The sequence below is a fragment of the Plectropomus leopardus genome, chromosome 6 (assembly GCF_026936395.1).
Source record: "Plectropomus leopardus strain MGB_pleo_1.0 chromosome 6, ASM2693639v1, whole genome shotgun sequence".
Taxonomy (NCBI): Eukaryota; Metazoa; Chordata; class Actinopteri; order Perciformes; family Serranidae; genus Plectropomus; species Plectropomus leopardus.
Genome location: NC_142181.1, coordinates 14,600,838 through 14,627,218, shown reverse-complemented (window position 1 = coordinate 14,627,218; position 26,381 = coordinate 14,600,838). Strand labels below are relative to the sequence as shown.

General features: G+C 39.3%; 1 protein-coding gene across 2 annotated transcripts in view; it reads left to right on the top strand.

The window, feature by feature from the left end:
* pde2a (phosphodiesterase 2A) overlaps positions 1 to 26,381 on the top strand; it is a 185,378-nt gene that overhangs the window by 58,517 nt on the left and 100,480 nt on the right. Inside the window, exons 1-2 of one of the 2 annotated variants that reach the window (XM_042486447.2) lie at positions 2,803 to 2,964; positions 3,231 to 3,321. In XM_042486447.2, the coding sequence (XP_042342381.1) occupies positions 2,930 to 2,964; positions 3,231 to 3,321 (126 nt within the window). In that variant the 5' untranslated portion in view covers positions 2,803 to 2,929. Of the gene's footprint in view, positions 1 to 2,802; positions 2,965 to 3,230; positions 3,322 to 26,381 lie in introns of those variants that run through there. The other variant, XM_088078841.1, reaches the window with a different exon arrangement.

Genomic DNA, 26,381 nt, shown 5'->3' with positions numbered 1-26,381 from the left:
ATTTATTTCTGGTAATTTCAGCCTCTAATAAATATGTCACAACAGTATTTAGTTGTGATTGTTTTTCCAAACAATTAACAGTATCTTCTCCCAGTCAGGCCAATTTTCAGCATTTGAACTGAAGCGGCTTACCTCATTTGATTTACAGAAGCTGCTTTTGTCAGCTGGTTTTAATCCAACACTGTGACTGTTGGCCTGTGATCGTGTCAAACATATTCAGTCAACACCCGTTTAAGTGATCTACAGTCAAAAAATGTCATTTAAATAACACCTTTATGACAAACATCTTGCTCAACAATATTTGTATCTTGAGCAGTGCATTTAAAAAAAAACCCTCAAAGTTAAAGCAGTCAAATTCTCGTACATCGTAGAAGTCACCAGCAGAGTTGATACAGCTGCTTAACAGAAACATCTTTCATATGATATGACATGACATTGTGGGTGAGTGTGCGTAGCTGCTGGCAAGCTTGTTTTTAGTAAATGGCTCTGAGCTTTGCTGTCAGATTGATGGACTACATTAGACAGTCCCATTCAACCTGCTGTACAGCTTTGTGCTAAATGTTCCGTCACTACCAATGTCACCTCGGAGCTGTCGCCGAGACATGGGACGCTTCCTCCAACTGTTCTGATGAATCTGTAGGCTGATTGAGTGTGCAGAGGAGTGGTGGTGGGTGAGATCAGTTTTTATGAATCTCTGATGCATTATAAATATACTGTACATGCTAGTGTTATTTCTGTCAGGCTGGTTGAAGGGTCCCATTAGAGTTGATTCAGTAATTTTCTGTATACCTCTTCCAAGAATTATTATATTATTGTGTTTTTTGACATAGCACTGCAGTTTATAAATTTTCTTTTACTTAAAAGAAGTGCAGTAGAGTGCTTCACAAGTCTACCAGGACCCTAGTATCTAAGACCTGACCTGGGATTAACTGCGTTTTATTATGGTCATTTTGGTCTGGATCGGTTCCCTTCTATTACCTATGGTTCCAGGTCTGTATATCATATTATATAATGTATAATAACTGAGTGAAACCAAGAAGAACTGTGATCAGGGATGATCACAAGAGAAACGCATAAATAATTATTTGGCTGGCTTACAAGCGAGAAAATGAGGTGAAAAGCGTTGAGCTGCAGCACCAGCAGGTTGGAGGCGGTGCGAAGGAAAGAAAGATCATGATCTGGGGAAAAAGAGGCGTTACAGGAGCTCACATCACAACAACAAAATATGTGACAAAACAATGAAAGTGAATAAAAATAGACATCAAAAACAGTATTAAAACATACAGCAAGATGAGTGAGAACAGTATGTTGTATGCAACATGATAAATGTTTTGAGCCGTAAAACAGCATTTTTAACAGCATTTTCAATTAGCTCGGGGGTTTGTTCGGACCAAAAAAATACACTCGAGACCTGAGACAGGTCTCAACTCACAATCTCACATAAGAATTTATTTAGTAGTCATTCCTGTGCTATCGATCACAGCGTCACATAAGTGTTTACTTAAACTTAAATGTTTTGAGCAAATATAGAAGAGAAGTCCTCAAAGTGCCCAGGAAAAGAAATCCCTGACAAATGGGTAAACTTAACCTACTGATGAAGCTCCAGAAAAGCTTAATAAATGGACCTTATGGTGAGAGGTCTTGTTGACAAAAACATATACATGTCATTTGCACATTTCATTCATTTCATATCAGCATTTCTAAAATGATGTCATATTTAAGCTGACTTTTTCATTAAGAGGTGGAGGTGATGGTGGACCAACAAACAACCAAATCAAAGTCATTTCTCTTTTTTTATGCTCCAAACATGACTGTTTTTTAGCAGCCTGTGTTTTTTCCATCTGCTTATAGGCTTGAAACGTCAATGTTGTGTATTGGCCCACTGTGGGGATTTTTCCATGAAAAGCTGTTGTTTTTAACGAAGACATGGCTGCTTCTTCTGGACGCAGCGATCGTGTCCCCAAAACTGTATATCTTAAGCCAACATGTAATGTATTCCTAACCACAAACAAGTAGGTTTTTTACACATACTTAACCACATGTAAACCACAGCTTCATTGAAACATGAAGTTTGCATCTGCTACATAATAGCATGCATATGTAGCATGTCCTTGGTTTGCAGAAATTTAAAGTGCCAACATTTTTTCTGGTGATCTGGATGACAAAAAACAAAGCGCTCCTAAAAGCCTTGTTCATATCAGTATTTTCTGATGTCTTTCTTCCATCTTTTTGTTAGGCTCTCAAGACTCTAAAGTTGATTATTGATAGGATGAGATGTCGTTGGAGTTGCAAACACACTATGTCAAAGTCAGACACATTGTAATTATTCGACCGTCTCTGCTAGCAGGTTTTCACTAGTTATAATCGACACGGTTTTCCCATCGTCGTAACTTGCATTTTCACATGAAGTTGCTTGTCGAGAATCACTGGTCATTTTTAAATGTTTAAAACCTACACTATGGTTAGTGATTTCTTCTCTTGTGGTGAGAAGTGTCAAAAAATGGAATGAAAATCAGCATTTAGTCTTAGTCTATTCTAAATATTTGCTATTGGCATCTTAGTTCCACAGCTTCCCATGTGGTCAAACTGGGTCAGTCCTGTGCTGTACCTGCACTATAGTGTGTTTATTGTGTGTATCCTGCCAGTGCACATTCTGAAAGTCAGAAAGTGAAACGTGGGGAGGGCTGACGGAGGCAGTAAGACCCAGAGGAGGAGCAGAGAGAGCTAGAGAGAGAGAGAGAGAGAGTGCGAGTGGTGGGTGGAGAGAGGAGGAGGGACTGTGTTCACTCTATGCGTTGCAGCTCGTGGTGTTAGCACCCCAGTGTGTGTCTCAGCCTGCCGGCGCGAGTGTGTGCATCGGTGCGTCCCTGTGTGTGCGAATGTGTGTGTGACTCCAGCGCTCTCTCTGCGTACGACAGGTGGAGATGACATGACTGCACTCGAGACGAAGAAAGGAGAGGACCTGTAAGGACTTTACACAGGCTCACACACACACATAAACACACTCACCTTTTCCCCTAAATTCCCTCACACACACCTTTAAATTCCTGCACTCCTCACTTCAGGGGAAGGATAAGTTGTTGTGTCTGTGTGTGTGTGTATGAAAGTACTTTTTCCTGCAGCTTATCAGTCAGACTGTAACAGCTGACTCCATGTGTGCACAGCGGACAAGTCAAACACACAAACACACTCACACAGAGGGTCCTGACTGTTGTTTTTGATGCCTGCAGACGCGGTCAGCAAGTGTTTCTGCGTCCTGAGGAGAGTTCAGCTCCAGCCCTGACTACCAGACAGTCCACCACGTTGTCCGAACAACTCCAGGTAAGATTTACTCCCCTCTTTTCTTTTCTCTTTTCCAGACTGTTAGAAAAACAGGATGCTATATGCTCCATGCCCTCTGCCCTCTTTTCTCTTCCCTCTTCCTCTCTCTTTAAAAAAAAAATGTTGTCCAGCCTGTAAGAACAACAGGTATGTTGATAGATTCACTTTAATATAACCTGCTGTCCTGCTTTTACCTTCATGATTGGTCTTATGAGCTTGATCTCTTTCTCTCTCTCTCTCTTTCTCTGTCTAACACAAACACATACACACACACTTCTTCACTTCTTCTTGTTATTCCCCCACCGCTCTTGTTTTTGCGAATGAGTAAGTTTTGTCCGGCGGAGGTAAGTTTCAGCTCCTGTTGCTGCAGCTCTCTGTGTTTCTGCTGATTGAGTCAGTGAAATACTTATTACTTGCCTGGGGCTTCTGTGAGTGAGTGAGTGAGTGTGTGTGTGTGTGTGTGTGTGTGTGTGTGTGTGTGTGTGTGTGTGTGTGTGTGTGTGTGTGTGTGTGTGTGTGTGTGTGTGTGTGTGTATGTCTGTGTGTGTGTGTGTGTGTGTGTGTGTGTGTGTGTGTGTGTGCACGCCAGATAAAAGACAGAAAGATAAAACATAAAACAGCAATAAACATGAAAGGGAGGAAATTAAAGTGACATTGTTGTTTGAATGGCGGATGAGTGCTTTTTGCACAACGGTCTCTATTTGTGAATGTGTGTATGTATGTGTGTGTTTTAGGCTGCTTTATTTTTCAGTTGAGTTGATGCAGTTTTGTTCTTGCAATCCCTGCAGGAGTGAGCCTCATTTCGTTCCGTCTTTTTTTTTCTCTTCATCTCAATTTGGTCTGTCTCCTTCTTTTGTGTTGTGCGATTAGACTGATACCTACAGTTTAAAATTATGGCTTTCATCTAGCCTTACACATGTCATCAAGCAGCATTAGTGTGTGTGTGTGTGTGTGTGTGTGTGTGTGTGTGTGTATACACACTGTGTGTGTTTGTGCATGTGTCTGCATTTGTGTTTTATATTGCAGAGGGATTTAATGTTGGCAGCAAAATCGAAAAAAAATGTTTGATTGGCTGCCAGTGTCGACATGTTCTGCTCAGATCCAATTACCTAGACTGACACACACTCACAGAGATGCAGGCACATGTGCATGCACGGTGATGACACACAACCTGACATGCACAAATTTAGCCATTCATACAAGAAAGATATAAACAAACATGTAAACAATCTCCCATAAGAAGAAACACTTGTTTAGTATCAGTGTGTTGTAGGGCAAATATCAATTATTTACATATACACAATTTTAGTTATTCAGCCTTCATATATACTGGCGTGTGTGTGTGTGTACATGTTGGTGTGTTGGTACAGTGCTAGTACACTTCTGAGTCAGCCCTCCACATATGCATTTCCGCTGTCAGTCAACCTTGCTGAGAGTCTTGTCCAACTGCATTCCTTTCTTACACCCTGTGTTTGTTTGTGAGTGGTTTGTTGCTGAGGTGCCACTGATACTGTAATACTGTCTGTGATTTGGCTGCTGTTGAGCATGTAGTGTGTGCAGCGCCACTTGCAGGAGCTGCTTAAAAGTATCACATTTGTTTGGGTTTGAATACATTTAGAGATTTTACAGTTGTGTCTCTTGAGTTCAGCAGAAAAGATTTTTGGTGATGTCATGACTCTTATCCTCTGATTTGACAGATTATGACAAAAATGCCTACTAATGCGAGCGTCTGAGTGTCCACAAACACTTATCTCTGTGTGTGTGCTTTCATGAATCATATGTATGTACAGTATGCAGGAGTGAAAGTGCTGCGTGAGTGTGTGTGTGTGTATGTGTGTGTGTTCACTGGTTTGTGCATGTGAGCCAATGAGGCGGTAAAAGCAGCAGGTTAATCTCTCCTCAGTCTCCAGCAGAACAGATGTGAGGATTAATTCGTCGGGGCATCTGGGTTGGTGCTTATGTGCTTGTGTGTTTTTGAGAGAGAGACTCCCTAGTTCCACAAAATTCAACTAAATAGTGGTTGGTGCTTATCTCGTGTATGTAATTGATAAGCTCTGCTGTTCTGGGTATCTTTTTGTAAGTGCAAATGCATTTTTTGTTTTTTATTTACACATACTTGTTCCAATTCAAACCTTTAACAATGCCTTACAGTCTGTGTGAGACTAAACAACTGTGCATACCTTTAAAAAACAATTAGAAGCAACAATTGGGGACAGGTGTGATTATTCCCTCCCCACCGCTTCAGTTCCTTGATAATTATCTGCGTCTGTCGTCCTCATCATGCCGTCAGTTAGCTGCACAGATGGCTCTCATTCAGCAAAGCTGGCGTGTTAAGCAATGAAAAATTCTGGTCTGAATGTGAAGTAGTAAAAGAGCATTTATAACTATAACAACAAAATTATGATTATTTATCTGTGTGTGTGTGTGTGTGTCCAAAACCTCTATAGAGTAGACCATATAGTATCGTGCTAGCCAGATAATTGACCTGAATGACATGTGTTACTGTTGGATGGAGTAGGTCCAGCCTATAAAACTTTCCACTACTGTAATCATTTTCAGTTTTGAGACAAAAAATTTCTTCTTGCTCCCAACCAACTTCCATTGCAAGGGCAAGACAACAAGACATGCAGCTGAGCTGTCGATGTAACTACTGACAGAGACGTCCGTATCTTTGAAATCATTTCAAACCACATACTGACTAACAATTTATGATTAAGAATAAATGTAAATAGATATCTTTGGCTCCTGGTAAAGCTTAATTTAAAGCCACCAAAAAGTAATAATAGGAAGAGATGAATCCATCAAAAACTGGATTCACAACAGTGGAGCTTCAATCAATATCCCAAATTGTCAATTTTCAGTTATTCATGAGAAAATGCAACAATTTTCCCCTTAACATCTGACTTGTGAAACCTTTATTTTATCTTGTCTACTCTCCTTTTATCTTTAATGTGAGTACTAGCTGCCTGATATGCAGCAGAATGCAGCAAACACAGGAGAAGTTGATGTTCAGCGCATTCGGTCAAACACACACAGCACTGGAGCCCATTGTGTGTGATAAGTCAACGCTTAAGACTGAATGAAATTATCTCAAATGGCAGCACAAGACTAGTGACCTATGTAGTTAGTATACTTTGGAGCTGTGTGTGAAGTGGTGGAAGAGCCACTACAGAGAAAATGGATTGTAACAAATTTCACAGCACCAGATAACCATTGTAAAACATGATCCTCAAAACCTTTAGATGGAGTCATTCCAGAAACTGAAGTAGCAATATGTACTACAGCCTGCATTTTTCATGTAGGTCACAGAATGTCACCTCTCATGCATGCTCCAAATAATAGACATCCTTTAAAGCAAACACTTGTAAGTTGTATGTAAATCTACAAATATAAAGTCTTTAAACTGAAGACAAAGATCCACAGCTCCGGTAAGCGTACAGAACAACGTAGAGTGACAGGAAAGAAGACAAGATAACGTGCTTTGCATGATAGTAACCTAATTTACATGCAGCAAAATTCCTGCAGAGTGGACCACAGTAATACAATAGGCTATTGTGACCATATAGAGCTCCGTATATTGTCAGTCGTGCAGTTCATATCCATCAAGTGTGCATTCCGCCTCTCTGACTTATTGCATTGATTGCCACCGGTCTGAATAAAACTGTTGGGAGCAGGATCCATAACGACTACAATTCCCAACACTGGTCTTGAGTACAAACGTTGAGGGACTCGATGATAACAGGTAAGGTGTGACATACATGAGTAGGAGCTGCAGCAGCGGAGAATGTGCAGTGATCTGATAGTTTAAATCGATTGCCCAGTTAGTGATGGCAGAAGGAAAGCTGGGTTGGTGCATCAGCTGATCCAGAGCGCAGTGCAAGTTGATTATGAACTTAAGCAGTTCTGATGTACTGTTTGTATGTAAGCCAAGGTAAAGTAATGCACCACAATTTATTTATATTCCACTTAATCACAACCTAGCAATTTGTGTGTAATCGACACATGTGGGAAGGTTGAGATCATGTGACCAATGTGCGGAAGGGAGTAAAGTAGTCTCTGTTAAGAGCCAGGTTGAGGCAGCGGATGGGTCAGAACAGGGCTTTCCCCATTATTTCAATCAAAAAACATGAAATCTTGAGTTCAAGTTATTTGTTCAAGTATATGTTTGTGCATTTGATTAATTCCTACTCGTGGATTCAGCCACGTTTGTTATATCACGAGTAGATAAATGCACATAAACAACATTTTTTTTAAAAACTAATTGCCTTGTGTATATTTCTCTTTGAAATTTAGGGTTCGGTCATTTGATTCATCATCTGATCATGGCGAGCACAGAGCAGCCATTGAAGTACAAGCACATGCTGTATGCATGGTAAAAAACAAACCCTCTTCTATGCATCAAAAACACTGACTTGTTGAGGGTGAGGGGCAGACAGGAACAGACAAGCTGGACATCCAAAATTAAGCCCCTCTGTATGTGTAGCTATAAGTTTTCTGGATCTGTTTAGTTGGATCTGCTTCCTTGACATTTTAACAGCTGTGTTAATACAGCAGTTTAGCTTTATGTGTCACTGTAAAACATATTAATGTTAATCTCAATTTGCTTTTAGTGTCTCCATATAAATGTCAGTTTAAAGTTCACAGCATCAATCAGGGGTTTTTTTTTTGGTCGGATTAAAACATTACTCTGGCTCAGCCCACAAGAGTTTACCCTGTGCAGGCCCTCAGGAACACCACTCAGCCTTGTTGATAGGACACCTCAAACTGCAAACAAGGTCAATTACGACTCTTTCTGTCATGAATTTTAATCCACGCGGGTTTTATGTATCTATTACTGTCCCACAGTAAAGAAAAGCGATTTAATAATCAGCGACAGCATCACAGTTTATGGTCTATGAGCTGAGCAGGAACTTGCAGGTGGAGCCACTAAAGGAAGCACTACTGCTCAGTGGGCTGCATTACGCAGAAGTATACCTGCGAGGGAAAATCTTTTTTGGGCGTATGCACCAGGTGAGCAACTCCATTGGAATCTTGGGGTCTGGCATCCAGTTATTATTAATATATCTATGGTTTACCCTCTGGCCTGGTGAGGATCCATTCATTTTTAATATCACCACTTTAACCTAAAACATAAGGGACTAAGTTGTAGAGGCTCAGTTTAGTGGTTGTTGCTGTACACAAAACATAACACTGTGATTTTTTTCCCGTAAAATTACAGTAAATTACTGGCAGTTACAGTCGCCAGCATCCTACTGTAATTTTACACTATCGCTACTATAATTACTTCAATAGTATATACCTGTTACATCTATAACAGTATTCTACAGTAGAATGTGAGAAAATACTGTAGCTAACCTGTAGATAATATTATGATTAGTGATGGCTGCATGTGGCTTCTGTCCCTCCGTTGGACCAAATTCTGATAAAATAAGAAATACTGCATAGAGCTGTAAATCATGTTTATGTTAAGTGTGGTTTTTGGCTCAAAAAAGCATCGAGATTTACAGGATTTTACTGTTGTTTCAAAAAAAACCATAACATTACATTTGGCCATAGATTTAGAGCAGTTGTTACAGTGTATGTTTAAATCTATTGTAACTGAAGAATGTTTTGAAGAAGAAGAATGATTTATCTTTTCTGTTGCTTCTGATTTACATAACAATCAAATAAGTCTTCTGAGTCAAGATATCCGCAGTAAGTCTGGAGTTTAGGAAACATTTTCAGCCTGTAACTGTTATTTGATTATTTGGACCTGGTTGTTTTTACCCTTTTTATTAATAAAAAACACTCATTCATACCTGCTTCACACTTGCATATTGGACTAAAATACAGTTTCTCTTTTCATCCTTTCTCCTGCTAGGGTTTCTCCTGTTTGCAGGGCTCACTGTGGCTGAATGATGCAAATCCAAACACGGGGGAGAGAGTGTTTTACTTTTCGAGGGCGCAGCATTGTGGAATTATGTGCTATAGGGTTCAAAGTGATGAGAAGACATTTGCACAAATAGAGACCACTGGGCTTTGCCTGCCCCAGCACTTTGAATCAGATATTCTGATAAATGACCACTGACACAAGGGCACCTTCACTATGCAACAACCCTCTGAGAGTGCTGTATATACATGCGTGTACGTGCTTGTGTCAGGGTTAGTGTTTTTTCTTTGATAAATGGCCTGCGTTATTCAGTGCTGCTGAATTTTATCTCAAGTGGATCCCTGCAGAGTCTTGAGCAAGCTTTCTTCTCTCTTTCTCCCCCCCATTGTGTGTGTGTTTACGTACCTGCACGTACCTGCACAGCCCACTGCCCTGCCTGCACCTACCTGCCGGTAAATATATAGTATGGTTGTATATTTGCTGGTGTGCAAACCCCCTGCTGACTTGCTAAACTCAAAAGACTGTGAGTGGGCACTTGCACACTCTCCATTCATTCAGACAGCTAGCTAATGATCATGGCACATTCATAGTCTTTTGGCTGAGTCAATGTAGTATAAAAAACAAGGGGAGAGCAGGCATAATAATCATAGAGAGAGAGAGAGCGCACACAGTGTTGCAGTGGGTGATTTTTGTTAATCAGAGTCTGGCATTATGTTTGCTTTAGAATGGTTGCAGCACATAAAAGTGCTGTGCAAATGCAGCCAATTTGCCATCCCCTTTAACATATACAAAAGAACTTATGTCTTTGGCTTGACTGCCCTCCCTTGAACATAATGTATGTTTTGGTAATGGAAAGAGTACATTATTTTCCCTCCTTTTCTCCATATTTGGGATTCCTTTTCACTGCAGTCCTTGATTTAAGCCTGCTTTAGAAATGTCGCTGTTGAATTCCAACTTCCACTGTACGAGTAAATCATCTTCGATGTAAAGTCAAATCTCAAGATATATGTGCTCATTAGATGCAGTCCTATCGTCAAGAAACAACCTGTTTGCTCACAATGAATATGAAAAACAGACATCAAAACAGCCCATCAGACCCTGAAGACTGTTTTATCTATTGACAATCGTCAATAAAGATTTGTCTGAAAGCTCTGGGGCTATAGGCAGGTTGAAGTTTGCTAGTGAGGTTCGGATAGACGTCCTAAAAAGAGTTTAAAAAAGAGCTCAAAAGTCAATTTTTGGAAAGTGGTCCATCTAAGTATTTATTCTCTCTCTCTCTCTCTCTCTCTCTCTCTCTCACACACACACATACACACTCACACACACAAATGCACATGTGGCTTGGGTATTTTTATACGAGGTCTTCCATGGGCTTAATATTTGTTGTTTAAAATGATTTTAATCATTGCTGCTATAATCCATATAGAAGGCATGTAATCCAGACTTTGTCTCACTGGCTCAGTTGATGCTACATGACATGACCTGCGACTTCTTGAAACTCTCCAGTATTATAAAGAGCTATAATAACTTCAAGATAACATAAGCATGATCATGTAACTGCATGCCATAAGTCTTAAGTAGCGTAAGGGAAATTTGAAAAGTTTGATTAGATTTCTAGCTCTTCTACTTTGAAAATAACAAGCAAAAGCTAATAGAGGTCCCAAAAGTTTTGTGTTCACACAATAAGGTGAGGTAAGCTTTATGCCAGAGTGAAGGAAAAATTAAGTATTCTTCTACTGCTAGCCTATTTTACAGTAAATGATGTCTAAGTCAAGCTATGAGAGGGAAGTGAAATTGTCAGGTGGCTGTGTCAGGCTAGAGGGCACATTCACCGCTTCGAGCTAAACAGAAGAAAGAATCAACTGATGAGTCACCGTTCACCTCATGTAGGCAGAAAGACTACAAATAAGTTCTTCTACTGCAACTATTTCTTTTTCTATTTCTAAGTTATACTCCACTCAGAATCTTTTCTGAATATCAAACCTGCCTTTGTAGGCTTGAAAAGTTTCTTACCTCACTGAGGGAGAACAGCTGCGGTCAGCTTGTAATCAGGAAGAAAATGTTCTAAGTGGCCACAAGTTCTGTCAGTCCAATGCTCTTTTGCTCCCTCATCCACTATTCTCTGTGACAGACAACCGGGCCCATCTTTTTAGATCTGACTTTCACCCACATTCTCATGCTCTATAGGCACAGACCAGAAAGTCTCTTAGTTTTAAAAAGATAAGAAAGTGAAGAGATAATATGCCGCTGATAACAGGGTTGTTGTGGGGAAAGCATTTCCCCTGCATCTGGTTGCTCATTAGTGAAATCTGCAGCGTTGCCGCTATATTTTGTTGTTTTTACCAATAACTTCATTTATCCGTATTTTAGTACTTTGTAAATGAATTTTATTGTGAGGCTATTAAAAGATATATTGCTGTTTTTTAGATGACATAGGTAACACAGCTTTAAAGTTTAAAGTTCTTGTTTATTGTTAAAATGCAGAAAGGCAATGAGGCGTGGTAAGGGCCGCAGCGTTTTTTCAGCTGAGATGCTGCGGTTGCTTCTGGTTGCTATGATACAGAATATCTGCAGAAGAAAAAAAATGTTTGCACAAGGTGAAGTGCCTACTTGCTCTGGCCCTTGCTCTGGATAAAGGGAAGGCTAAAGTACTTTGGGAGAGAGGATGGACCCTGCGTTCTGTGTGGTTTTTCCTCCATTGTTGTTTTTTAGCAAAGTGATGGGTGACAGTCTGTCTGCCAATAGTCTCCTCGACTTCTCAGTCAGTTCCAACCCAAGCTCCTCCACAGTACAAGCCTCTCACCTGAAAATGGTCACTTCTGGCTTCAGAAAACCAATATGCCGATAGTTGAATGCAAGGCTTTAAAATAGGAATCCACAAACCAGTTGATGATGTCACAGTAGGTCAATCCATTATTTTTACAGTCCTATATATTTTATCCTAAGCAGAATGCTTTTGAACTCCCAGCGACCAAAAAAAAAAAAAAAAAACGGAAAACTTGCAGTGCTCAGAGCAGAATAAATGTGTCACTCTGCTGGCATTTGTAGTGTGGTGTAAGTATGAACCGCTCCCATGAAAAAAAGAAAAAAAAAAAACATTAACATAGCAGTTGTGGTGGTTGCCTGCCATCCCCTGCAGCTGGTGTGTCAGTAGCATGGAATTGCAATATTGCAGTTAGAGTGACAGCCCCAGCTAATAATGAGCCCTGTCATTAGATTAACCTATGGGAGTAGCCAATTCGGATAAGCCAGTTCCCTGGATAGTTCATAAGATGTACATTTTGAATTTGAACAATCAAATAAAATATGAAAGTAAATGTGGTGCACTAGTTAGCAAATAGGGAGTTTGTTAAGCCACAGGGATATACATAAACATACCGTATATACTTAGCTCTCCTTCTCTGTGTCTGTCTCCTCCTTACTACTGCCTACGCTACAGAAAAACAACCTTTTTATTTTTTTCACTCTGCTCGAAAAAGTTGGAACATGTCTTCGCTGTTTCTCAGCCAATGTATAAAATCTATCTAAAACTTAAGGTGGGTGGCCTGCCCACGCTCCTGTTACAAAAAGAGTAGATGGTTTCTCTTCATCTGGCATCGCTGCAGTAGCCAACCACCAGTGAGGCCAAGTTAGATAAGGACGTGAGTGCAGAGGCAGGAGAGAGAGGGAGCATGAGTAATAGGCAGTTTCTCAATCGCCAGAATATGGGGAGGATAGATACATAGATACATAGCTAGAAAAAATACTCACATTTAGACAACATAAAGGAGGCAGCAAAAAAAGATGAATGCACTCCCAAGTAACCTTGATGAAAGGGATGCACATTTCTATTCAAGCTTCATTTCCCTCTTAATATCTCACAGTGTTTTGGGGGGTTGTTTGTGTGTTTTAGTGCTATTCTCTTTCCTTCTCATTCGATTTGCGGTGCTTCCATTGTGGTAATAGAGCATTACTGAATGGAGACTTGAATAGAGGGGAGAATAAAAGGCAGAGAGGAAAGAAAAGAGCCGAGGAAGTGGGTGAAAGAACAGCAAGGGAAGAGGTGTCAGTATGTAATTTCCCCGAGGGATTGAACTAAAAGAGAGGGGCGTGTCTTTTTCTCTCTGACTGTCTCACACTCAGTTTGAGTCCGCACGTGCGAGTGTGTGTCAGCCTGCATGTGTGAGTGTGGGTAGGTTCACCTACACAGCGTACTCTTGCAGTGTGCCACTCAGCAGTATTGACCTTCATGTTTCTCTGACCTGCTCCAGTTTTCCCACTGGACAGAAATTTCAATAACCAGCCACTCACATCCGGAGTGTGTGTGTGTCTTTGTATGTGTATTTATGCGCATGCGATGTGTGTGGGTGCATATGTGTGTGCATCTTTTGCACGTAGGTGTGTTTTTATCACTCTGTATTCGCCTTTTTAGATATTGGTTGACTGACTTCCTTATAGAGCCAATTCGCACCAATAATGGAGATCGATCTTCCATTTCCCAATGCACCACACACATACACCACCAGGCACACACGCACACACCTACACATTCATGCACTCAAACTTACACTTTGAATTTTCCATAGGCACAGAGGTCAGCATCCCCCAGGCTTATGTACCTTTTACTCTAAAAGCTCAGCTGTGTCAAGAGGGATGCATCAAGACATGTGAGTGGCTTTTAGATATCCCTGTGGAGAAACTGAAGTTTACTGAAAGGGAAATATGAGCTTCTATATCTCTATGGACATTCAATGTAAAAATGATCTCTATTTGGCACTGGCAAAACTGGCAAAACACTGATGTCCAGATCCTTCATCCATCCAACACTGCAAGCAGCAGATTCCAAAAAGAGTACAGTTTGTGCGCACTCACAAACTGAAACTCACAATTAATCAGAAATGCTTAATGCAAATCACCTCATGAATATTTATATGCATATTAATGTATGCATCGGTCTATTATTTCATGCGAGAAAGCCTTATTCGCAATAAAATTTTTAAACGTTTTTTGGAGGTTGTAAATTGCACAGCTGCAGTGTCTAACTCTAAATTTAAATCTTTCCATAAAAAATTAGCCATATGTCATGCTCCCTTCTCTCCACTGTGCTTTCTAATCCAAAGTGCCCCAAAATATACTAAAAAAAATGGAGCCTGTAGTAATTATTCACTTTAGTTGCAGTACCACTAGTATCACCACTTTCTGGCTTGTTCTGTTGGGAAAGTTTCCCAGAGATGGGATGGAACAGAGGGTCCTCATCCTCAAAGCTCCTCTCTATTAAAAGATGAAATACATCCATTAAGGCAGAATGTGAATCCCTCATTTGCATAGCGTGTTTATCAGTTTTGTCTGGTATCAAACTGTTGAAGCAGAGAAGCTTTTATTTTTATTTTGTCTGCTTGAGTTCCTCGTCACAACATTTGGTGACAGTGGTTTGCCTTGTTTTCACTCTTTTACGGGGTTATCTTAAAAGTGAAGCCAATGTAAAAGATGCCTTGAACCTGCGTTCTCTCGAATGGCCAGCAGAGGGCGACTCCAGTGATTGCAATTGTCTGATTGTATAGATGTCGATGAGAAAGTTATCCTACTTCTCACTAAATTTATTACCTCAGTAAATATTGGCCTAACGAGTTTATGGCTCTACTGCTAGTTTCAAGTATTCTTCAATACAGCGTGATGTTTATTTTGTAAATAATGGTCACATTTTAAGTAAAATAGATGATAAGGCTGGGTATGCTTTAGGGTGCGGCTAGCTGTAATTGACATGTCACTAGCACAGAGGTGTCCTCAGGTTCTCAGTCAGATCCACCCCTCACTCCTCTACAGCTTCACCCTCTCATCATTATATGGTCATATCTGGCACACACAAAAAAAGCACATTAAAAAGCACAATTAATAGTTTTTGAGAAAACTTGACAACCTACCAACATTTAGGCTACAAATCACCATTTGGGCCAAACCTGACTTTCAAGAAGCTTGTCACACTATTTTCTGTTCTCTGATTCTTTGCAGATGATGCATCACTTTCTGATGCACTCTTATTGCTGAATAAGGATTTGTTTGATGTTGTGGATGGGGATGTTGCTCACACTCACCAGGCCAAATGTCATGGAGACTTAGCATCAGAGTTTGAATGGGAGGCACAGCAGCCAGCCACGAAGTGCATCGAGGCATCACCAGCAGCATTTGAGCTGCAGCATCAGAACCATTATATGGTGTTTTGATAGGGAGCCAGTGCCTCAGGGTTTAGCTGCTGTAACTCGCAGTGTTGATGCAGAGGTTAAGTTATGATGGTTGTATCAGTGATGACACAAAGATTTGTGTGGTTGAAAACATTTTTGAAATTGAAGTACAGGCTTTCTGTGATAAATATTTGTGAAGTCATATGTAGCTGCAAGCCGAGGTCTGCTTCCCTATGCTGCTGTGAGTGAGAGGCACACCAGCCTATCCCAGCTTTCACTGGGCAAAAGGCGGATACACCCTGGACAGGTAGCCAAACAATTGCAGGGCTGACACATAAAGACAGATAACCATTCACACTCACGTCCACACCTACGGCCAATTTAGAGTCATCAGTAAACCTGACCTGCATGTCTTTGGACTAAGGAAGCAAGCTGCAGCACCCGCAGAAAACGTGCAAACTCCGCACAGAAGCTTTAACATACTTTGATCAATAAAACTATAACAAGTTTTAAGAACAATCTGAAGGAAATGTGTGAATTGGCCTGTGAAGTTTACCTGCATTGAAAGGAAATTTGATGTCAACAGGTGCTTCAAAATTGCGAGTCACATTGCGAGGTGGGTGATTATGTGTATACCTTTGTTTTCATTGTATCTACTTTATTAAAGCACTTGGCATTGTGTCCCCAAATTGAAGCCGCAACTGTGTTATTGCAAGGTTTTGATTTCTCACATCTTTTGTTTGGGTTTGTTTTTAAAAATCAATCTTAAATTGCATTCTGGCTAGCATTATGAAAGAAAGTGTATTGACTTTCTGAAACCTGCAGAAACCCTGAACAGTAGTCGTATGAACTAAAAATAAAAAATAACCAACATTTTCTAAAAGTTTTTACTGTCATAAAACACTGTAGTGTGTAGTACAGTTTTGTTAAATGTCGAATTAAGGTGACTTATTTGCAAGGTGTGGGAGGAAAATATGCTAAACACTTAATGAAAAAAGTTCTTCAAATATGACGAATTACAATTACAAACACTTCTAGCAGAGTGGGTTGCATTATACTAAATGCTAATTAGGAGCCTTTGTCAGCTGTAAAGCAGCCTGGCAATCAAGACTTTGTTATGTGAGCTTTTGAAGCGACAACTAACAGAACTGCAAGGAGCCAAATCATCTGCGCACAAATAGCAGGTGTATCAGCCAGATCATCTGAAAAATAAGTCAGCATGAGAAATAGAGATCACGAATAGAAACTAACCAAGAGTGACTGATGAATGCAAAAATTATTTATTAACTTCAAAAAGAGAGTTTGTGTTATTTTGTCTAGCCCGTAGACCCGCAGCTGGCCCTGACTTTGACATGAGTACATTTGATCTCGACCGACACCAAAGTTTTTCATGCCTCTGTTGTCTGCTCGTTGTGATCCAACTTGGCAGCTCGTTGACCAAAAAAAAGAAGTTAACTAGTGGCGTCTCCGTATTAAACTGTCATAATCTGATTCTCTCCGTCACAGCTTCTCTCCTTTTCCTCTCACTGTCTTTCTCTCCCACGCGGTCTATTCTTTATCTCAGTGTTTTTGTTCTGCATCTTTTTAGTGCACAGACATATCGCACACATTTTCTTGACAACTAGCTGTTGCTCTTTAACTTCTCACAAGTGTGATCTGTCCCTTCAGTAGTTTTGCCATGTCGTGTTTTAGGGGCTAGACTGCAATCCACGTCGAAATATGTAACTGCTGAACCACTCGACAGGCGTGCAGAACAGTGTGTGTGTCTAATGTGTCACTCAGCGCTGCTTGAACACTGCCAAAATGTCAGAGTGATGTTGTTGCTCTGTCCATCTCTTAATTTTGTGTCCTTTCTCTAACATTAGGCTACTTGTTTTTATCACACTCAGGCCCTCCAGTTCTTTACTCTTGTTGACAGGTTCAAAAACATTACTGAATGTATCCGCACTCAGTGAATCATATTACAGGTAGTTCCAGCTTCTCAGCCAAATTTGACAGAACCCATTATGTTGACACAATGTAAAATAATCACAGGTGTTGCTGAGGGGGAGACTGAATGGCATAAAACCAAGCTAATGTGTTCTGGCCTCGGTTAATCCCGTTTGACCCTGTAGAGGAAAACAGAAGAAAGATTTTTTTGTATTCTTCCCTCTGATGCCACTTTACATTCTCAATTCAGCTAAATGCTTCCTGAGGGCTGTGATTTAAAGTGAAAAGTAAATTACAGAACTGGATCTGGTAGGAGGATGAATGGGCTGCTGACAAAGGAACATAAGCAGTACACCTTATTTCCAGACCTAAAACCCATTAAAGAGAAAGATTAAAAACTAAAGAAATGGGCAAAAGGAAAGCAACCTTCATATAAATCATCATTATATTGTTCTGGCAAGTATTGTAAAAAAAAATGGACAAACATGCACGCTAATATTCCACTATTATTACGAATACAAACATTTAGTATGTGAAGGTCATTAGGCCTTTGTCCAAATTTAACATTTTCTGATTGAGACATGGGATATGCCAATATGATTCAGGTCTTAGAAATATTATTTAGCAGATTTTATTTCACAGATTTTTTTTTCAAACCACAGTTTGCTGTATGTTTATGGTTGTAAAGCCTACATACTTTTGAACGTTATGAGAGACTGATATATCAACAGGTTTTGGAAAAACATAACAATGACCTAATCAAGAGGGTAGCTGAAGAAATAAAAGAAGGAGACAATATTTAACAATCCAACAAGTTCATCACTGGTAAGAAATCATTTAAGAAAAACACAGAAAACACATCTTAGTCGGGACATTGTCTTTTTGGAAATAGGGGAAAAACCACAATACTTTGTGCATGTAAATATACTCAATGACAAATACAATACATATAACATTTACCTTTTTGTCTTTTATGTTAAAAATTAATAGCACTGAGAGTGTTGGGTGTGAAAAACTCAAAAGCCAGTGGTGAGATGTGGAATACGTTTCTGACATGCACAGTTAAAATGCTGCACAGTGAAGTGATCAGTTATCTAGCTTCATCACAGCTTCAGACACCTCACTATCACACTCCCAATGCCACCAACAGTAAACTCTCTGCTATTCACACAATCTAATAGATTATAATGCAGCTTCTGCCGTCAATGTTGGATATTAAAGTGGTTTTACTGGTTTTCATCATTCTGACCTTTTTTTTTCCAAATTCATTAAAAGTTATTCTGCATCTTCCCTGCAACAGAATCAGCCCTTATACGTCGAGCTGTCAATTCTTCAACTGAAGCAAAGCAGGAGACTGAATACAAATGTATTGAAGACTTTTGTAGAATAAAATGTCAATATGTGGAATCTTGGCCCACAGGGTCAATTTTAAATCAATATCACAGTATTTGCTGAGCCTGTTGAAGATTGAGTTTAAAGTTCATGTAATGTCTGCTGAGTGTGAGGGCAAAAAACAGATAAGAGACCAGATGAAAACTCAATTTAGATCATGTCAGTAGGTAAAAAAAAAAAAAAGAGTACATACTCAGTTCACTGATAGATGAAACAATTGAGACCTTGAAACTGAACAGTGGCGTATTATCCTCCTCCGCTGACTTTATGATGCAGAACTCAATATTGTGTCTTTGCTGCTGGGTACAAGTCATTATTTTTAGTGTGACTACCTGTGGGTAGTTATCACTTTGTATGTTTATTACCTTACATCGAACATATGTAGGATTCATAAAATCTGGTTTTATCATCAAATATTCTACAGTCCAGTAGTTTCTGTAACACCTACACGTATGAAAATGTCTTTTAGCAGTTTCATAAATAAACCATCTTTGTGCTGTTGGTGTTTACATAATGCCAGTGGTGCTCACAGAAATATTTGAAGGGGTGGCCAGATGGGCCACTAAAAACTTTGGGGTGGTACAGCAATAGGAAAAGTCATAATTGAATTTCAGGAATTTGCTAATGCTGTAGTAGTATAGGGTATACAGTTGAAAACTGTATCAATATCGAGAGTTAAGGAGCTGTGTTCTGATATATATTATTTGTTTTCTTATGTGCAAAGACTAATGCAGGTACAGTTAACATTTTGAGTTCCACAACAATCCTGTTTTAATGTGGTATGTATTTCAGGGTTCCTAAGTTTAGGAGAGACTTGAGGTTACACATAGAAACCGTTTTCATTCAGATATTGTGAAATGAGGTCAAAGGACACTATTAAAATTGGCCTTTTCAATGCATGATAAATTCAGGATGTACACAATACACATCAAACAAACAACATATAAAAACAACACAAATAAAACGATTATGTTCATTCTTGTTATCTGCAGCACTTTAAAAGATAGTCAAAGTAATGTTTCATGTCCTTTTGCTTTTATTTGACATCTCACAGTGACAAAAGAGCTGTTACAACTCATTTTGTGATGAGCCAACAGGGTGTTACATCACTGTTGATTTTGATAAAGATACTATAGATAATATATTGATACTCTTTTGTAAGCTGACCCCAGTGTATGAAAGCTTTACAGTATTTGCTGCTGTTCCCTACACTCACTACAGGATAACTATTTTTCTGTTGTTCCTTAAGAAAAAATATCCCTTTGCCACTTATGCTTTGTCTCTACTTTGATCGTTCTGTACATTCAATGCAAACATTGAAAACAAGCCTCACACATGATCGTAAAGAATGTAAGTAATTTATTGAGATTAAGCCATAATACAGTACTTACTACAGACGTACAGTAATTAGATCACACTTATGATATTATTAAATCATACACATGTAATAATTCTACAGAGCATATACATCAGTCTACCTTATGTTAAAATAAATGTCACACTCTCACACTGTTTAATACTGTTCCATCAATGTATGATATTTAATGAATTCCAGAGATTTGTCTGATGAATTGCTGTAATTAACTTTTCCTGGCATAACCACTTTCCTTCATTTCCCTGAATGCCTTTCAGCCACTCACTTACCACAGAGTTTTTTCTCCACGTGTAGACAGAGAGCACAGTGATCATAAAATTGTGATAATGACAGCGAAACAGAATGCCAGTTGAAGGAAAAAGTGGCACAACCCTTACTCAGCAAACCGAAACGTGTCTTGCAGCTGTGCTGGAGAAATTATTGTCTTCCTCTTCTGCATTGTCTTAACTTTACATCTGTCCTTGATGTACTTCCTATCTACTATCTATCAAATCTTGATTTTTTTCCTACTGTTGTGTTGACATTACTTTATATCACATCACATTTTTTAGGCCGAATTGGCGACAATAGTGTGACAAGTCTTCTATTCAAAACAGAAAAAATGATGATGATCCATCGTTAGTTTAGTTTGCACGCATTTGCGCAGAGGTCTGACTTGGCTTGTTTACTATACAATGTGAATGGTGCTCTCACCCTGTACATTAAACACTCAAACTCAAACAAAGGACAGAATAGCCAAATATTCGTATTGAACATCCATATTACGTAACGAATTATAATCAAGTAACGTAATTCTGAGTTGGTTACAGCCCTGGTAAACATGTCCTGCCTCGTGCTTCAAGTCACTTTTTCTTAAGTTTAAGAAAAGACGACTTTTTCTAAACTAAACTACTAACCCAATTTTGTTGAACTTCTAAGAGGTGGGTTGCACTCCAAGTCAGATTTTATCATATTTCCCCCACAATGATTTCTTCAGTGGATGCAATTTTGGAAGAGCACATTTTGGCACGAGACAGGAAGGTGTGTGTGTGTGTGTGTGTGTGTGTGTGTGTGTGTGTGTGTGTGTGTGTGTGTGTGTGTGTGTGTGTGTGTGTGTGTGTGTGTGTCTCTTATGTTCATGGAACAAGAAGCAACATTTCTTTTGTGTAAATAGAAGATGAGCAGGGTTTCAATTTGAGCAACAACAATGTGTGCTTCCACTTAGATTCAGCCACCGATTGCCTCCCTTGTGTTAAGCAGGGTATTACACTTAAGTGTCTAGTAAGGTTAATTAATTTCAGAGCCGCTGACCAAAGGTCAGTTAACCTTTTCCCTGATCTCTGGATGCGTGATCTGTGTGGTTTGTTTTCTTTCCCAATTCTTTCCTGTCTCTGCGGTTCCTCTTTCACTTCCTCCATCTCGGTCTGTTTCTGTCCATCTATTTCTCTATCTGCTGCTCTGTGTCCATCTGTGTCTCTGTGTTTATTTCCCAGTATGCACTCACAGTACGCATCACTCATTTGTCAAGCCTTTACAGTCAATTATCTGCCTCCTCTAAAGAGCTAATCTTAATTGTTTGCCCTGGCATTGATTAGCCAATAGCAGGCAGGTGGCCATTGATTAAACCACAAGTTGTATTGTTCCCTTGAGAAACGGGCGTAAGGACAGATGCAAGTCATGTAAAATGCACACGTATACAGGAAGAGAGAGCGACAGACAGGCTGGCAGCTGCTCACATAGATCACAATAAAATAAGGAAGGCAAGCAAATAGAAATGTCCTATAATATAATAATCATGATCACATTACATCGTTTTATTTTGGTATTTTGTGACAGTTCCTTATTACTATGCTGACAAAATCACATTTACACCCCAGATCAAATGCATTTAAACTTGCTGGCACCTGTGCTGAGCATGGCAAGCACACACACACACACACACACACACACACACACACACATATGCAAAGTAGCACAAAGACCTCCAATCAGACACACAAGGCAGAAAGCAACATGCTAAACAGCGGGCCTGTTCGATTAAATCAAATGAGAATCAGATGATATGTTATCTATTCTAACCACACTCTGTGGCTCAGAAATCTTTTATCAAGACAATGCGCCCAACACCCAGTACACTTCCACTGTGTGTGTGTGTGTGTGTGTGTGTGTGTGTGTGACAGTTATTAAATGGGCTTTGTCTTGTTCTGCTCCTCAGGAAATGAACCTGACATTACTCATCTATCAGGACCACTATCCCTCCCCTCATCTTGTCTTCACCTCCTCTTTCTCTCTCCATCACCACAGTTTTCTGCACTTTTTTCTCTCAGTGATTTGCTTGCTTTTTTTGTTTTTTTCTTTTCATATTTTTCTTTTCTGTCATCTCCCTTCTGTCTATTCGATCTCAGTTCTTTGTCTGATATGCCTCATTCAGCCTCTTTCTCTTTGCCCATGCATCTTCAAATTCCACTCGACTTTCTCTGCATATGTTCCATCTCTTCTCGCTTCCCCTCACTTTTTTGTTTTTTCTCTTCAACCCCCGTCTTCTAAATTACAATACTTTCTGGGCGGTGTTTCCGTCTCCCTCTTCCTTTCATCTGTGTTATTTCCTATTCTCTTACCACGGCTGTGTCTCTCCTTTCCTATCAATCTCTAAATCTGCCCCTCTCCATCATCTTGCTTCATTCTTCTTTTCTTACTTATCTTTTAAACCACCCCAGCACAGCAATTCATCTTGGGTGCATTCAAGTGCATTAAACCCTGTGATAAAATGAATGCACCGTCAGTTTTTTGTTCCCTGTGTCTCTCGACGCCCTGCCCTCAGCTGCTTGGATGTGTTCCACATTATTTAAGTTCCACATTAACGCATATGTCTGAAAACCGCTTCAGTGACCATTTCAGCTTCATGTTCACACCTTAATGATGTCATTATTGCCTCCCACAACGATTATTGTGTCCTGCCTTCCCTTTTCCGGTTTCTGTGTTCAATGTGCAACATCAAGCAGCTAAATGACAAATGATTCAGCAGCACATAAGACTGGTGCAAAATGTTTTAAACCCAGGCTATTTTCACCTGTCAATGTCTATGCGAAACTCGCCCAGAACCAGTACATGCGGCTTTGTTTGCTTCATGCAGTTTGATGGTCGATTCTAACCATTATGGCACAACAGATGTTTTATCAACTGTTGTCAGAGGTGGAAATGGGCTGGAACTCACCACAGTGCCAAAGGGGGAACTAGACGTGATGGAACAGTGTTCCAGCTGAGATTTTAAATACCTAGGGACTCGTTTTATCTAAGAAAACTGCCGGTGTTTATATTTACACAGTTTATAATGTGTGCACATGGAACAAAGTTTTATTTCTGAGTCCAAGACTCCATAAGGTAGTCAGTATGCATGTGTGGGTAGGAAGCTGTCAAAGAAACTGGAAAAACTGATATTATAAGAGGGAAGGGAGGTTGCTTTAAATCAGAATCAGACTTAAGTCACCAAGAACATCTGAAATTTGTTTACAAGAAATTTGTGTCAGACCAGCAACACAAAGAAATAAAAAATGAGAGAAAGATTAGATAGCTGAAGAAGAGCCATAATAACCATTGTGTATCTAGTATGCAAATATACTAGTAATGTTACTAAATAAGTCCAGTTCAATCAGTAGATAAGATGAATTCATCATGAAAGTATTTATAGTTTGCAACTGCATTTAGGTACAATCTGCATTGTAAATCATGTGTAGGGAATGGGGGAGATAAAGAAACTGCAACTTTAAAAGGGAGAGAGGAGTGGGGCCTTCTCTCTATCCACTTCTTTGAGTACATGGTGTCGGGCATACGAAAATGCGGAAGTATGACCTGTAGTTCAAGCAGCAGCCCTAGAGCCAGGATTTGGGCTGAGAGATGAGCAGAGAGATTTTGTCGCTGGTATGGAGGGAAATTAATTACAGTTCATTACACATACTGGGCACACAGTCATGATACGAAGCTTTTTGAAACTCGGTAAAGGGTTCCTCCAAGGGATCTGTATAGAAATGCATTGTTAATCGAAAAAGAAACTGAAAAACATTATCTGCAAACATATTATTGGATTTTTAAAACTCACCACTTATCGATATCAGTATTGACCTCAACAAAACAAGCATTGATTGAGATTTAAAACAAGCAAGCACACAGTGCAGTAGCTGAACATGTAGGTTAATGTGATTTACCAGGTGGTAAATAAGCTCTGTAATGCACTATCCTGAAATATCAAATATTAAAAAGAACAGAGACAATATGTGTGAAAGTCACATCTGGTGTCAGTCAGCATGAAGGAGAGAGAGGAGAATGTGTTTTTGAGTGTGAATACACAGTGCCGTGTCATCGAGTATGTCTCTAATAAAATCAAGGGGAACAAGCAGCAGCTCTTGACAGATTTCATTTATCTGAGTAGCTCTCATGGTAGAAGGGTTTGCAACGCCTGAAGTGAAGTAAATTCCTGCTTCGAAAATGAACAGTTACTCAGCATATTTTGATTTTAAATATAAAAAATGTATAGCTGTAGAAGTACATTAGTTAATTCAGATTGGAGAAACTTATCAAAAAAGATTCCATAAGAAAGATTTCCATCACTTTTCTGCCATTTCCACCACTGGTTCAATCCAATAAGTTCAAAGATTGGGTAGTAATGAAAATAGGTTGTACCTCAGCACATTAGTGTTAAAAAGCTCTAAACTCTGGTCCCAAGGTCAAGAATTAACCTCCACACTCAAATCAGTATTACGTCACATTATTTTCCTTAAGTTGGACATTCATTACTACTCTCTACTCATAGCAGCACCGTTTGAGGACAGTTACGGTGCAGTTATGTAAAAAGTTTGAGCCAAATTCCCCTCCATTCAGATATGCAATATTACAATAAATTGAGACTGCAGATTCACACTGAAAAGTGAAATCACTCCGGTTTGACTCCACAAACAGGCCTGTTCCCATGTGTCTGCTTTTACTTTCTTTCTTGATATCACTGTTCAGCTCAGTCTGGAATTAAGTTTATTTTACATCTTAGCACTGTACGTACTGTAAAGAAGTAATGCCATAAAATATGTAATATATAGTATATTACATATTTTATGGTCACTTTTCTGAGCAATGCTGCCCTCCATCTATCTTCCTAAAGTATGAATGAAAAATATCAAACCTGTGTCAAAAGCAAACAGAAAGTTAAAGCAGCAATGATTTACAGTAGCATATTCTCACATGACAACGAGAATGAAACTTCACATTTCAACAACGCTGTGACTAACGTGTGGTTGAGTACTGGCACAAAAAATCATTTGGCTATGGTGAGAAAATAACCATGTTTTGGCTTACCCAGTTTTAATGGGCACAACCCCTGATGGAAACACAGTGTTGTCTCTGTAAAAAGAAATACGCTTTTCAGGCCTAAGCATCACAACCTTTTCTTTTTCTTTTTCTTTTTCTTTTTCTTTTTCTTTTTCTTTTTCTTTTTCTTTTTCTTTTTTAATTTTGATGTTCCCATACAGTGGTCTTTTATAGCAGTTGTCTTGGCTAGATGTCGTGTAAACCACCATCCCCTCTACCTCCTGATGACAAAGATAATATATTATGTCACTTATAAAAGAAAAGTTATTATGTTACATGTAAAATATGCAAATGTAACATATTCATGCTTTGCAGAAATTAAGAATGCCAACATTTTTTTTGGCAACTGGGCTTAATTATGATCTGAATCTGCAGCTTCCCTCGACTTTACAGTTTAAAAGAGTTTCAGCTCATAGCTGTAAGGTCCAAAACTTTACTGTTTTGGTTCACTCTCATCACGTATAGTGTTATTTTCAGTCTCAGCAGGAAGCTTTTTTTCAGCAAGAAATCTCCTAAAAAGCCATTGCACACTATCCAGCAAGACCAAGCATCAGAAAGACACAATTAGTGACAAACTAGTCAAAAGAGTGAAGCATTTAGCAGCTAAAAAAGGACAGATATTTCCCTCAGGAGTTGGTTGAGACCAAAACCCGAGCTAAAAGATTGTAATATTGGACTTGGCCAGGTGGCCAGAAACACAGCTCCAAATGACCAGTGATGTTGCTCTGTATCTCCTGGATGTTTAAATAAGCAACTGTTTTCATTAAGGAAAAAAAACACTTTTTGCAGGTTTAAGAAAAGTTGTGTTTGTTATATTTTCTCATCAATTCTCCTTTTCACATTCTTCAGCACAGTGTCATTATTCTTGGTTCATCTTTTCAGCAATCTATTTCAGATTTATTCTTCCACTCCATCGATCCCACCACCTAACTGATTGATTTTCGTCAACTGCTAATTGGTTCCTTTTTTATTCATCTCCCCTATTATTTTTAATCTCAGTGTG